Genomic DNA, 13,361 nt, shown 5'->3' on the forward strand with positions numbered 1-13,361 from the left:
CTCCGCAAGAAGTCATTCTACAGGATCATTACAAGCAAGCACCGAATCATTGCAAGCAAGTCAAAATAACGTGGAACATTTTGAAAGTGATACAATTCATTTACCTCGTTGCAGCCCTGAAGTGGGTTTGGTCTCCAGAAAGGTTGGCAAATTCAAGATTTTAGGTTTTTCAGTTATGACCTTAGCTGTGTTGTCAAACTCTATAAACGACTCAACAAGGTTAGAAGCGCTCGATCTTCCCTTTAATGAACATATTGTGCGGAGGAAAATACAATCTAAAAGGGAACTCGGGGAGAAACTTAACGAAGTCAGAAACTTAAGATATCTAAGAACTGGAAGACATAGTACACTTTAGCTTGTAACTTTCCTCTTTACTAGACCTGAAAATTGTATGTACAGTTATTTCAAGTTTATAAAGAGTTTGTTTAGAGTTTATTCAGTTTATTAAGATCTAATGTTGTAGTTTGACAGTATTTGCAATCGCTTGGTTGTGTTATTGCACTAACACTTAAAACACTTAACATCAGCAACAATATAAAGGTCATTAAACAGTTGTTTTGCCTGATTACGTCATTTGGTGGTCATATACATACGTCATTGGTTTTCAGAAACATGATCGGTATTTCCTAATTGATGATTAGTTCTCGTTTTTTGTGCGAGGAACGCAGTTTCTTGCATGCTTCACAAATGACGTCTGCATGACAACAATTCAGTACACAGAAACAAGTAGGACGTTACCAAGGCGTGAAGTTATTTATACCTTGATGATCAAATGCTTAATCAATGTGTTATTAACTACTCTTTGTGAAAAGGAAAATGAAGTTTAACAGGTTTCTTGGTCACAAAAACGTGACATCTGGCACGCGAAATGCGTTTTATTGCAATATATGTAATATTTGTTTGATGATCAGGTCAATAGCATGCATGGCTGAAATGCATCAATAAACAAACGCTTTACCTGATCTATTATCATCCCAACCTTCAAACCCTTTCCACCCCAAGCCTTTCACCAACAAAACCCCCTCTTCTTACTTCCAGTTTCGGATGCTTTTGTACCACAGATTGGAATACACATGTACCATGCATTAAAGCCTTAACAAATATGTCGTCACTCAGAGTAAAGTAGTTCAACTTACAAGTGGTTGGCTCCAGTGATTGTTTTGTACGACCACATTCGCGAAGAGGAATACATTAGGGTGATTTTTTGGCGACTTTTACTTTTATTAAGTTCTTTTCTACATCAGGTATATTTTAGCAGAACCATCTCAATTTATGTCTCCTCTGTGTGGATCACTTAGCTGGATATTGCTTTTTGCCGTCGGCAGCAGCCTAATAATAAAATTCACCAAAATAACAATAATAATAACAATGCTCAATTACACAGCAGATGGCCTATCTAGCCAGAAAAAAAACACGCCCCTGGTAAAACATTTTTTTTTAATGTTTTAAATCAGGAGATTTGTTGTATGGACGCTGTTCTCCGGGACTCCTCTAGTCCGTGTATGATTGATAGATGGCGATATCTTTATAACAAAGATTGTAGCTTGTTCCCAGTCGTTCTCGGTACTGTATTGCTGTGTGTTTACTCAGACTGGTCCTCAGTCTTGTCCTCAGACTTTGATTTAGAAGAATCCAACGCTTTTGCTAACAGAGAGTTTAACCTTCCCACCATGCTCCGCGGGTCATGAAGTAGTCCAGCAGACATCATAGCATTATCAAACAGCTGCAACCAGCAGGATTTAATGATCAGTTCTTATATGTGTTTTAGAGTTTCGAAACCTAGCCAGGTTGAAAACGGAACATCTAAACAAACACTAAGAGTACCTGAACATTTGTAAAACAAATGAGAAACAAAATTTCAAACACACCATCGCTTTCCACATGGCACATATACTAACCTGGTGTACCACAAGGACTGCTAGATCTGTATTCACTGTCCGGGCATCTTGCAAATGTCTGATTAATTCGTGGCTATCATAAACAAACAAAATTAGTCACGGCACTGGCTTGCAATGCAAAAACTCGTAGGTATTACTGGTCATATTTGTACGGATCAACTATATTCCGACTTTACTTTTTCGTCATCTGCTTTCAAAACACACCACTTCTTTCTCACAATAGTTACACTGGATTTAAGCAGAACGTCGGCAGTTTAGACCTTGTAGAGGAAGATTCACATGAGATTACTTTCCTGAAGTGGGGTTTTAAATTGAGAAAGTTGATAAAATGGAGTAAGGTTTATTTTAAGTAACACATCAGCTATCATATTATTCAAAAGTTCAAAAGCCAATCAAGCTGCAAACAAACATAGTGATCGGAATATATTATTTACTCTGTTATAAAAAAAATAAAAAAACGAGCAGTAAACTGATTATGTACCTGGGGTTTATTTCTAGTGTAGGCTGGAGTATCTGATATTTAGCATTGTCAATGTCCTGGGTTTGTTGAGCTGTCATGTATTTCATCCAGTGTTTAGCTGCCACCATGTCAGGCACAGTCACCATCACTGGGTGACTGGTCTCACTCAGATGTTTGGATACCTGTGATGACAAATAATCCATGTAATATTATTGAACCTCCTAGATACATTCTTCCCCTGCGGTAATGACTACTGCAAAAACACTTTTTCTCACAACAAAAGAATTCATCTGTCATTTAAAAGCTTGTCCAAAATTGCACAAAAAGAGCGACCTTGTGTGAAAATACTTGAAGGATCATACACAGATCAACCTCCATTTACCTTCGACAATTCACATATTTGGGCTGTTGGTATTGAAACTATAAATTGCACTTGGATTTCAAACAATGGGTGAATCTGGAATTTACTCAAACCTTTACAGCTGAGACTTTCTGTTTTCCAAGGATTATACTGATCCAGTCTGCTAATTCTTTTGATTGCTCCTCTGTTAGAGATTCTGTCAAAAAACCGTGACACTTATCCAATAAGATTCAGCGAGTAGGTGTCCACCTCCGAGCATGACAAGTCACAAGATATTAACTTAAGTCAATGGCCGTACTCAAACTAGAGACGGACAAATCGTCTAATACGTAAAAGTCGTCTGAGTTTGTCCGTTGATTTGGCCGTCTAGGTTGTCGATTTTTCGAGGACGATTTGGTCGTCTAGACAGACAGGTCGTCTTAAAGCCGTCTTAAATTCACACTAAAAAAACAAATCGTCAGACGACTTGTCCGTCTAGACGATTTGTCCGTCTTCTAGTGTGAAAACGGCCAAATAAATGAAAGAATAATAATAACAAACCAAAAAAGGAACAAGGGAGGCTGAAATTTCTCATGCAAGGCAGCCACATTATTCCAAAATTATCCAATGAGAAATTCCTAGTTGTAAGAAGTTTCAACAAAGCTGTAATTTTCTGTATTTACCTGACGACTGATCAGTTTCACTTGTTTCTGCTGACTCAGCTGGTTTCACTTCTCTATCAACTGAAAAGTAATTCTCTGCAGCCATGATATTCTTGCCGTCAAATTTATCAAGGTAATGCATGGTTATATCATCTTGTTCATTGTAACTGAACAAAACCTGATGTAAAGAACACACAAAAATCTAGTGTCAATAAACTGAGCTAATTGTTGTATTGTTCTAAACCATCAAGAGACCAACCTCTACATCATCTTTCTTCAGGGCTTCGTAGTACGGGGATGTCTCTGCAACGTCACGACTAAAATGGAAGAGTAAATACGTAGCCTATTAGCTTCTGTTATTATAATTCTGTGACAGTGACTACAACTAAACTGTTAGACTACAAAAGGTGTTCATTAGTGGAGCCTGTTCAAGTGCATTATTACAACATCATTAGATTTAATTACAGTGGAACCCCGATATAACAATCCTCGATATAACGATGATTATTCTATGTCCCGGCAAAAGTTACAGTAAAATGTATGGGACAGAACCTTGATATAACGATCTTCCTGATATAACGATGAGAATTTAGCGGACCGAACCAGGAGTACCTGTGACCGAACGTAAAATGTTCCCCGATATAACGATATTATCAGTACACAGTCACAATTTAAGCAAAACATTGAATTTACCACAACAACATAACAGTAATAGAGTAATCTCTAACGTTTCTGACAACAGCTTTGTGCGATGATATAAGAAAATGATATTGTATTCTTAGTCTCTTTATCCAGTTAAAAAATATATGTTGGGTTTACCCCGATATAACGATATTTTCGGTTATTTTACGGCCATATCGTTATATCGGGAGTTTCGATATAACGATACTTTGATATAACGATATAATTTTACTGCTGCCTTGGCATATCGTTATATCGGGGTTCCACTGTAACACAAAAATAATGAGAAACAGATATATTACCGGATTAGATTTGTTTTGTAAAATCAGCTGGTGCAGTTAAGTCTCACATCAACAGTATTTACTATGAACTAATTATAACATGTACAAAATATATAAAGGAGCGGCACATTTTACAGTGTAGTAAGTTTACTTTTTTACAGAGAGACCAAAAAACACAGTGAAAAGTCAAACATTCAATGTTTCAGGTTACCTTGGAGCACACAAGTAGTAGATATTCTTCTGCGATGGTTTCATGCGTGACACATAGACAGGAAGTGATGATAGAACTCCAGCCTTTTCGTGAGATGATTCAAACAACAGAAGTTTTGCTATATCTTGTTTGGCTTCTTCGCTGTTAGTGCTAACTATTCCTTCACGGAAAAAAATGCCACAATCCTTGAAGAATTTTTCATACTTAACTCTGTCCTTCTTTTGTTGTTGCTGAAGAAACTTGACAATTCTCGCTGACAGTACCTCACTAAGCTTGTTTATAAGAGCACTGTCTTGAAGAAGCTCGCGACTTAGGTTAAGTGGAATATCCTCACTGTCCACAACTCCCTTTACAAATCGCAGCCAATTTGGCAAAACTTTGTGAGCCTTGGATTGAATAAGAACTTTCCTGCTGTAAAGTGAGACACCATGCTCAATGTGCTGAATAGTGAATAACTGTGGTAGGGTTTCAGGGATGTAAAATATACTGCGAATGTTCAATGGAGCATCTGTCTTGTAATGAAGAGTATATCTTGGTTTGTCATATGTCTTGGCAATAAACTGGTAAAACTCCTATTGTAAAAACAAAAAAGAATAAAAGCATGTCTTATAGAAAGATGCTAAACGTCAACACGACTTGTAAGACTATCGGTGATTAAATGTGTAATTTGTGTGTTTAGACATGGGTAAAAGTGAGAACAGCTTTGTTGTGCAAGATAATCAAGGAAAACGCTTCTTTTCCTTACAAACCTCATGTTCTTCATTGCTTATATCCTTGGGATCCAACATCCACAATGGCTGAAGAGATAACAAATATTGAGAAATACAACAAAAGAAAAGTAATGAGGAATACAATTCACTACTAAAAAGTGTGTGCCCTCCATAAGCCTTGTCTGAAGTAGCAATTACACTCAGTGGTAGAATGGGTTGTGGACAAATCCTTGTAGTCCCTTGGTATCAAGCTCTTCCCATGTACATGTAGATATTGCTACGTAGGTAATATCAATGCAGACCAAAATCAAAGTGTGACAAATCATAATATATAAAAAAATGTCATAAAAACCTGTATTGTGTTAATGCATGTGCCATCCAGATATATTGGAAAACCCACAAAGTTACTATATTTCTTGATGGTATCTGTAAGTATTAACTCCACTCAGTATGTATAAGACATTGCAACATTCTGTAGCAGTATATTAGTAGCTTGTAGTCATTATTTATGTGAAATAAAGTATTTTGAACTAGGATGAAAATGTGCAGTGTTGTAATAAAATGAACATCGTTTCCCAGCATCACTATCAAAATTGAAGATACATGTATTTGTTGATTCCTTAATTTTTACACTACATTAGGAATGTTTGAACGGATTAACTGTAATATTTTTAACAAAATTTACCCTGCAACAGTTGATGATCTGTAGAACCTGCTTACTTTTAAGTGATATTTTTTTACTGATTGACTGACTGATATTTTTTTAATATTTAAAAATTGTAAACAAGATGGTTACTGTGAAATAAATAATAAAGATGGTATTTTTTTTAATGGTTACTGATAGAACTCATTAAATTAACCTTCAACTGTAGTTTTAAGGGCAAAACTCTTGTAGGGTTCCTTTAAGCGCATAACCACTTTTGTCCCCCGAGATACATTCTCTGCCTCGGCAATCTCAAATGAGCCAGATCTGAAACACCAAAATATACAAATGTTTAACTTTCAAACAAACTAAATCAACAGTTACAGTCAACGCGCTTCACGCATGAATACACAACTTCAAACATTCATAAAATATTTCATTCACCGATTTCATTTTCAGTTAATGAAATCATTCTTCGAAACTTCAATCGAACAATTGTAAATCAAATTGAAAGTATTTAAAAGCCCATGGTAAAATTGAAAATAAGACATCTGACGTTATGGCAATTGATAATTTTTTTTAAATAATTTCGGCTGTGTGCTGTTTTTTTTTTCTCGCGGGAACAAATTACATGTAAATGAGCGACTGTGTCACCGCCGCATTCACGCAGTTATGCGCTCGTTCGATTGAATTGTTCTTTTCCAAGCTATTGTGCACTTGAATCGACAAACTAAATGCTGTGCCGCTCTCTTCTTCTACAACACACTTTTGAAGATGCAGTTTCTCCTCTTGGATAGCGCTTACTGGAATTCCCATTCGAACAAACAAAATTTTGAGGCAACAATTCTCCTACTTCGGAGACAATGTCGTGTCTAATTTCTTTGAGCATTTTTCTGTTCGTTCGACAAACGCAAGAGCGAGGTCATTGCTCTTTATCTTTACTAGAATTTCCGACATTTTCAATTTCTCGACCGCTTCCGCGCAAAATTTACAAATGAATGATTCGATTATTCGAAACATGATCTTTATCTTTCAATCTTGCGGTGAAGGCATGTCAATCAAATTGAATCATGAAATGTTCACGTGAATATTGGAACCTTACGTCGCCGAGCGTTCATGCGTGAAGCGCGTTGACTGTAAGTATTAAAACCAAAAATAAAGCTAAAGCATCATCACACCCAAAAACCTAACCATATAATAAATACCTCCCCATCCCCTTCCACCCACCAAAAACTCAACAGTCTCAAATCCCTCAAAATATCCCACATCCAGTATTAAAGATATTAATCCTGAACATGTAGGCCAAAACCCTCTAAAACATTAATAAAAGTTTAATGTACAACACCACTTTCATAGCCCTTGAACATAAATCCATTATCATTGCTTCAAATTATCTTCAAGCGTTTGTGTACACATTGTGCTTCAATTTTACCTTCCAGTTGGTACAATTTGGTATTTTCTTTTGTTTTGGTGTACGTTAATAATATATGATAATGAATAGAAAATGAAGGAAAATGCCAAATTGTACAGAGGGTAAAGTTGTACCACAACTTACACCCTCTTCCAATCCTATGGATTTGTGTAGTTGGATGAAAAGGATACCTGCTGCAAACAGTTGGGATTTTTTGGAACAGTTTTGTCCTACATTGGGTAACAACTACTACATAATACCGGTAATTTTAATCTACAAATCAGTTACCCATCTGAAGTCCACAAAAATCCTTTACTGTCAGGAGAAAAAGATCGTGTGTACACATCAACTTTGTCAGCCACCATGAATGTGGAATAAAAGCCCACTCCAAACTGTCCAATAATGCTTTTCTCTCTTGCATCTCCTTGCCCCAGTTTGCCAAGCTCATCAAGAAAAGCTTTAGATCCTGATCTGGCTATAGTACCCAGATTATCTAACAGCTCATCTCTCGTCATTCCTATCCCATGATCCTTTATTGTCAGTGTTCCTTTCTCTTGATCAGTGGCAATGTTGATTTCAAGAGGAAGCTCACTTTCTGTAACATCCTTTCCTGTCATGAACTGATATTGCAGTTTTTCCAGAGCATCTGAAGCATTGGATATTACTTCACGAATAAAAACCTATAGTGGATTACAATAATTATTGTCACAACTAAGTTTCAAGGAAATTGAAAATAAATTGATTAAAGTGCAGTTATTAGTTACCATATTTACTTCAACAAGCATTGCACTACTAAATGTGGTGCTTACTCAAAACACTAGCCTTTCCAGGCTCTCAGTTAGTAGCGGGAAGCGAAGCGAAGCCAGCGAAAGAGTCACTCGCTTGCCACTTGCTTTGCTCACTTCCACTCGCTTTTACGCTTTCTACTTGCCTCGCTTCCCGTTGACTGACCGAGAGCCTGGAACAGGCTATCGAAACACTTGAGCTCTAAAGCAGTACTTCTTTAAGGAGGGTTATGCTCTTACATGGCAGTGTATGCAGCTACTTTACTCTGATGTGGACCAAGAGTGACTAAGAGTTGAATTTTGATTGTTGTTGCTATCTTAATGGTTATAAAAGTTTAATTAATTTTTTTATTGATTTTTAATAAGCACTGCCCTTGCTGCATCAAAACGTCAAAAACTTAACAAAGCCTCATGGCACTGTTTTGAGTAAATATGGTACATCATCTACTGTCCTGTTCTCAGTTGAACTCCTAACCTGTAACATCTGCGAGTGATGTCACTAGTAAGCCTTACGGCTGTGCAATACAGTGCTGTCACATAAACTATAGAACCCCCGCCAGCCCGGTGCAACCTTGTTACGCCTGTATAAAGAAAATGTAACAGCTAATGAAAAAGTTATTGAGCACCCTACACTGTGACAAGTGTTGAAAGCTATAATGTTGCCTGGTTACAAGAACACAGTACCTATTGCCCATAAACAACAGTAACATTCATGATTAATATTGTAATCATAAGTTAGCAAAATCATTTGCCATTATATTACTTGTTCACTTGCTCTGTTCTCCTTTCCCACCTCACTGGCAGGGGAAGAGAGAGGGTCCTTTTGGTGCTTGTTACAAGATCTTACATTAATGCTATATGTCATACTCTTAAAAAACTAGTATTTTTTACAGTTGGTGACTGTTGTGTAAAAGTACTGCCTCTTTATTTTATACCTCTTTCTCTGAGTAGAGTGTCTTGGCTACAATGTCCAATAACTGCCTTGTTTCTGCCTGAAATTCATGCCTTTGGGCTTCACCTAATGTACATGAAGTAAAGAAAAGAACAACAGTGGAGTTATGCTGTACTATGCAATAGCCAAACAAATAACATTAAAAAGATGAAGTCATGTCTGATGAAGACTGTTGACTGTTGGGGATTGTCATGTCCTGATGAGAGCACAAGAATGACAGCAAGGTCACATGCAGTTCCACATGGTCTTGGACAATATTTCCTATAATGAAGTGTTCATTGTGGATATTCAGATACCGCATGGTGAAATGTTGTGCATATATGTATACTGCATGCATGAAGCAACAGAGAATATATTATAGAGAACAATACTGGGGTCAATTCAATAAAACATTTACAAGACAGTAAAGTGTCATTTACAAGTGTAGCTTTTGTTTTCAACCTCTTTAACAATATTGTAAATTTTACTTGTAAAATAATTAATGTTTTATTGAATTGAGCCCTGGACTTGGACAGATGATCTAGTGCTTCTATTCAGCAGAATACATATTAAGCAAAGGATAAAATCCAAAGGGTCATAGACAAACACAAACAAGGCCAAAAAGATGAAGTACTACAAAGCATAGCCTGTGAACAGGTTCCTTAGTTGAGTATAAGGCAAAATGAAACTAATCAAGCAGAACATTCTGGTATGGTGGGGAAGATCACACACAGTAAGCTGTAAACGTTCTTTTGTCACCTGATTCTGCTATTATAATATGATTGCTTTGTAATAAATATTGCAATGACATGCATTGTAAATTCAATTGGCATAATTTTTCATTATACATGTAATTAGTTCAACACAGAATTTCAAATGTCGAATTCAAGCAAGCTTTAAGGAATTCCTGTAAGAGTTTTTGCAAAATGTATGCATCCACACTGCAGTGTCTATTAGTAACTGTACAAAGTATTCATGAACTGTAACCTCAACTTACCAACAACTTTTTCATTTTCAGTAATAACATGAACAGTGTCATATTCCTCTTCAGAATCCACATCCTGAGAAATTAAAAATGTCTTAACCACTTGATAAACATCAAACACAAAATATACAATAAAAATGTGGTTAAAAGTTATTGACTTTACACAATTTGTGCATTTTTCAGATACCTTTGACAAATGTTCCTTGTCAGAAGAATTATCCGACAAAGCTCTACAGCAAATGCTTGGGTAGGTTCTTACTTGGAAATATTTTAATCCTATAGAGATAACAAAAAGACAACATTACCATAAGTAATTACAAATAAAAGAATATGGGTTTATTTGCGTGGGTTGGGGTTGCCTCTTGTTTGATACAAATTGGCTTCTTCTTGCCTTTCTCCAGAGAATACAATTTATTTTACCAGGAATGTCTATTGAAGATGGTAGCAGTGAAAATATCCAACTGTTTTATATTGCCTCCTTTTCCAGTTTAGAAGTCAGTTGTTTATAAACACCCACTGCCACTGTTAGTATTTAAAACAGCAGCAGCTGTGGACTCTGCACCGAGCAGTCTGGGTTTGAATGCTTGTTGCATTGGGTCATTGCAATGTGTTCTTGGGCCTTTCTTAGTGCCTCTCTCATTGGCACTTTATAGCTTACGTATCAGTCAATTACAAGCAAGATCATGCCCCCCCCCCCCCCAGGCAAACCCCTGGGCATTTGACTTTTTTCAAAATGTCTGATCAAATTCGCCACTAGGTGGGCCAGTTGCACAGTCAAATGCCCCACCAGTCGCGGCTGAAATGTTTTTGTAAGTTGGGTAAGTCTAAACAGACAGTCACGCCCTATTAATAGGACCTAGAAAAAGACTGATAGGTTAAAACTACTTTACATTAACATAACCAGATAGGTATTTCTCTATGAGTGTATGAGTATATATGAAGAGGAAGAGATGATGTTATTTAGCACTGCCGCTCGGACTGGTATATGTACATTGCTTTTGAGGAGTGGGTAAGTGTTAACAGCCCCCGCCAGCCGGAGCCCTAATGAAGGGGGAAAGTGAGAGAATTAAGTACTCTTCTCCCTATGAGGGGAGAGAGAAGAAAATAAGAATGATGGTGTCTTTAGAGGGTAATGTTTGAAGAGATGAAAGGAAATGGAAAGAGGGTCAGTGAGTTAATGTCTGAGGATGATAGATAGATGAATGTGAAAAAGAAGAGAAAGTTGAAGTGAGTGTAGATAAATGAATTAGTGTTAAGAAAAAAGGAAAAAGAGTTAAGATAAGAAGAAGATGTAGGAACAAAGGATAAGATAAAGAAAGAGAAAGGTGAAGGTAAGGTTTAGAATCCTAAAAGACAGATAATAAAAAATAAAAAATAGATGAAAAGCTCTAAGAATGGTAGGAAAAAAAAGAAAAGAAGAATATTTGTTTTTGTGATAATTGTTCTTTGCTCAGAGAATAATTTAAGAATATGAAGAATATTTTCCTTTAGTAGAAGTAGTTTTATTTTTGTAAATTTAAAGTTTTTTTTTTATTATAAAAAGAAAAAAGGTAAATCATACACCACAACACCCACTGCATTGTTTAACAGAGAGTGGACTCTGCACCGAGAGTTGGTGAATCTAGTTGATGTATGATGTGTTTTGGTTTAGTGCCTCTCTATTGATGAGTAAGAAGATATGCCCCCCCCCCCAGGACTGGGATTGAGTGCAGTTGAATAGCCCCACCAGTGGGGAAATGTTGTGTTGGTGAAGACACTCACGCTATATAGGACGTAGAAAAGGAAAAAAATGTGAGATACCCCCAGGAAGGACTGGATAGGGGAGGGGGATAAAGGGTATTGAGGGGGAGGGGGTTTGTGAAGCTATTCTCAAGGGTGACGAACATTACAAGTACTAAAGAAGTGTACGATCGAAGTAGAAAAAATTACCTAGTAAAAATATGCTCAAGAATAGTTAATAGTTATTTTTTTGTTAGTAGCGCGAAGAGGTAGGAGTTGGAGTTAGGGGCGAAAAATGGAAAGAAGATCCTGCGAAGAAGAAGAGGAGTAGAAGAAAAAGTACTGGTAAAAGGAGTTAAGTTAAAGAAATGATATGGTGGGTTGTGTTAATTTATTTAGTGAGAGAAAGGTAAATTGAATGAAGTAAAAGTCAATGCGATAGAAGAAAAAAAAAGGGGATGGGAAAGTGGGTGATTAGAAATGAGTAGATTAATAGAGGAAAAAATAGTATGTTCGTAGATAGTGGTATTTTAAGTGTTAGGGGAGAAAAAGTTTGTTTGTTAGTGAAGTTGTTATGTAGGAGAAATAGTCTCCGCGATTTCGCATGTGAATGTGAGTTATTTTAGGATATGGGGGCGAAAATGTAATATGTGGAGGATCGAGAGTAAATGTTAGTATGATAGAAATAAAAAGGCCAGTTAAAATTAATTTTTACGGGTGAAGTTTGAACTAATGTTACATATAAGTGAAGAACACACGTAATTCTCGTTTTGTCCGTAGGAAACAGATTTCAGCTATTTTAGGAAGATGAATCAAAGGTTAAGATATGGAAACTGGGGGGTGGGGGGGGGGCCTCACAGACCCTCTGGAGGACGGGGGGAGGGGGTGCAAAACAAAAAGCCTTCCGTGGCGGGGTTATGGATATTTTCTGGAACTACACAATACTAACTTGATGCGCTTGAGCTCGCTAGTGCTTTATAGTTTATGACATATTTTGTCAACGGTCATATCAGATATGCCCGACCATCCAGGCTTTTTGTATGATCAAATTCCCTAGCATCTGGGCCTCAGTAGCAGTCAAATGCCCAGGGGTTGCCTGGGGGGGGGGGGGGAATGATCTTGCTTGGAATTGACTGTTACATTAAATAAATACTGTTGTAGGGATAACTGTGTCCTGTCCTGTTCCCCATGTGGGTAAGAGGTCCAGAGAATAAACCTGCCGTGGCCTTGCTACCATCCCAACCTGTGGGATGAACAGTGGGAACCTGGATCTGGATTTGACTAAGGGAAAAAGACAGGGAGATTTTCGCTCGAAAACGCTAATTTGTTGAAATTTCCAGTTCAAATATCAAACACTACCAATGTCCACAACCATGTTGAATTTGGAGGAGATATTAAAAGCACAAACACGTGCGCGCTCTTACCATTTTGCATCTGAACATTTCGCCCTGGTTCTGTGCTCGTCAAACGTAGTTTTGCAAGACCATGATTTTGTTGAAAGATCCTGTTATGAAAGCATCTCAACTGGGATAATCGGGGCTGTAAACGACGTACGGAAATGCGATTTATCTGGTGCAATAAACCCAGAGCAGCCGCCATATTGGATGACTTGGAATCGAGGTTTATCGCTGGTGTTACACGACG

At 37.2% G+C, this 13,361-nt stretch overlaps 1 protein-coding gene across 2 annotated transcripts; it reads right to left on the reverse strand.

The window, feature by feature from the left end:
• Positions 1-1,197: 1,197 nt before the first annotated feature.
• LOC144653144 (heat shock protein 75 kDa, mitochondrial-like) lies at positions 1,198-13,332 on the reverse strand. Of its 2 annotated transcripts, XM_078513064.1 has the most exons (15): positions 13,142-13,332; positions 10,186-10,274; positions 10,011-10,074; positions 9,018-9,100; positions 7,586-7,977; positions 6,104-6,213; positions 5,596-5,669; positions 5,283-5,330; positions 4,534-5,105; positions 3,620-3,677; positions 3,382-3,538; positions 2,833-2,915; positions 2,380-2,540; positions 1,899-1,971; positions 1,198-1,723 (listed from the first exon to the last, which is right to left on the reverse strand). In XM_078513064.1, exons 1-15 carry the CDS (start codon positions 13,314-13,316, stop codon positions 1,583-1,585), a joined length of 2,280 nt encoding a protein of 759 aa, XP_078369190.1. In that variant the 5' UTR covers positions 13,317-13,332; the 3' UTR covers positions 1,198-1,582. The 2 variants fall into 2 exon arrangements, with proteins under 2 accessions (XP_078369190.1, XP_078369191.1); XM_078513065.1 differs by lacking the exons at positions 1,198-1,723; positions 1,899-1,971; positions 2,833-2,915 and having other exon boundaries at positions 2,386-2,540.
• Positions 13,333-13,361: the final 29 nt, after the last annotated feature.

The sequence above is a fragment of the Oculina patagonica genome, chromosome 5, assembly GCF_052425735.1.
Source record: "Oculina patagonica isolate OP01 chromosome 5, crgOcupat, whole genome shotgun sequence".
Classification (NCBI taxonomy): domain Eukaryota; kingdom Metazoa; phylum Cnidaria; class Anthozoa; order Scleractinia; family Oculinidae; genus Oculina; species Oculina patagonica.

What these genes read in the sequence shown, in the direction of transcription:
- LOC144653144 (XM_078513064.1), bottom strand. Translation starts at nt 13,316, where the DNA reads ATGGCGGCTGCTCTGGGTTTATTGCACCAGATAAATCGCATTTCCGTA. An exon ending in CATGCATTAACACAATACAG is followed by an intron (nt 5,331 to 5,595) that starts GTTTTTATGACA and finishes TTATCTCTTCAG; the next exon opens with CCATTGTGGATGTTGGATCC. An exon ending in CAGTCCTTGTGGTACACCAG is followed by an intron (nt 1,724 to 1,898) that starts GTTAGTATATGT and finishes TGCTGGTTGCAG; the next exon opens with CTGTTTGATAATGCTATGAT.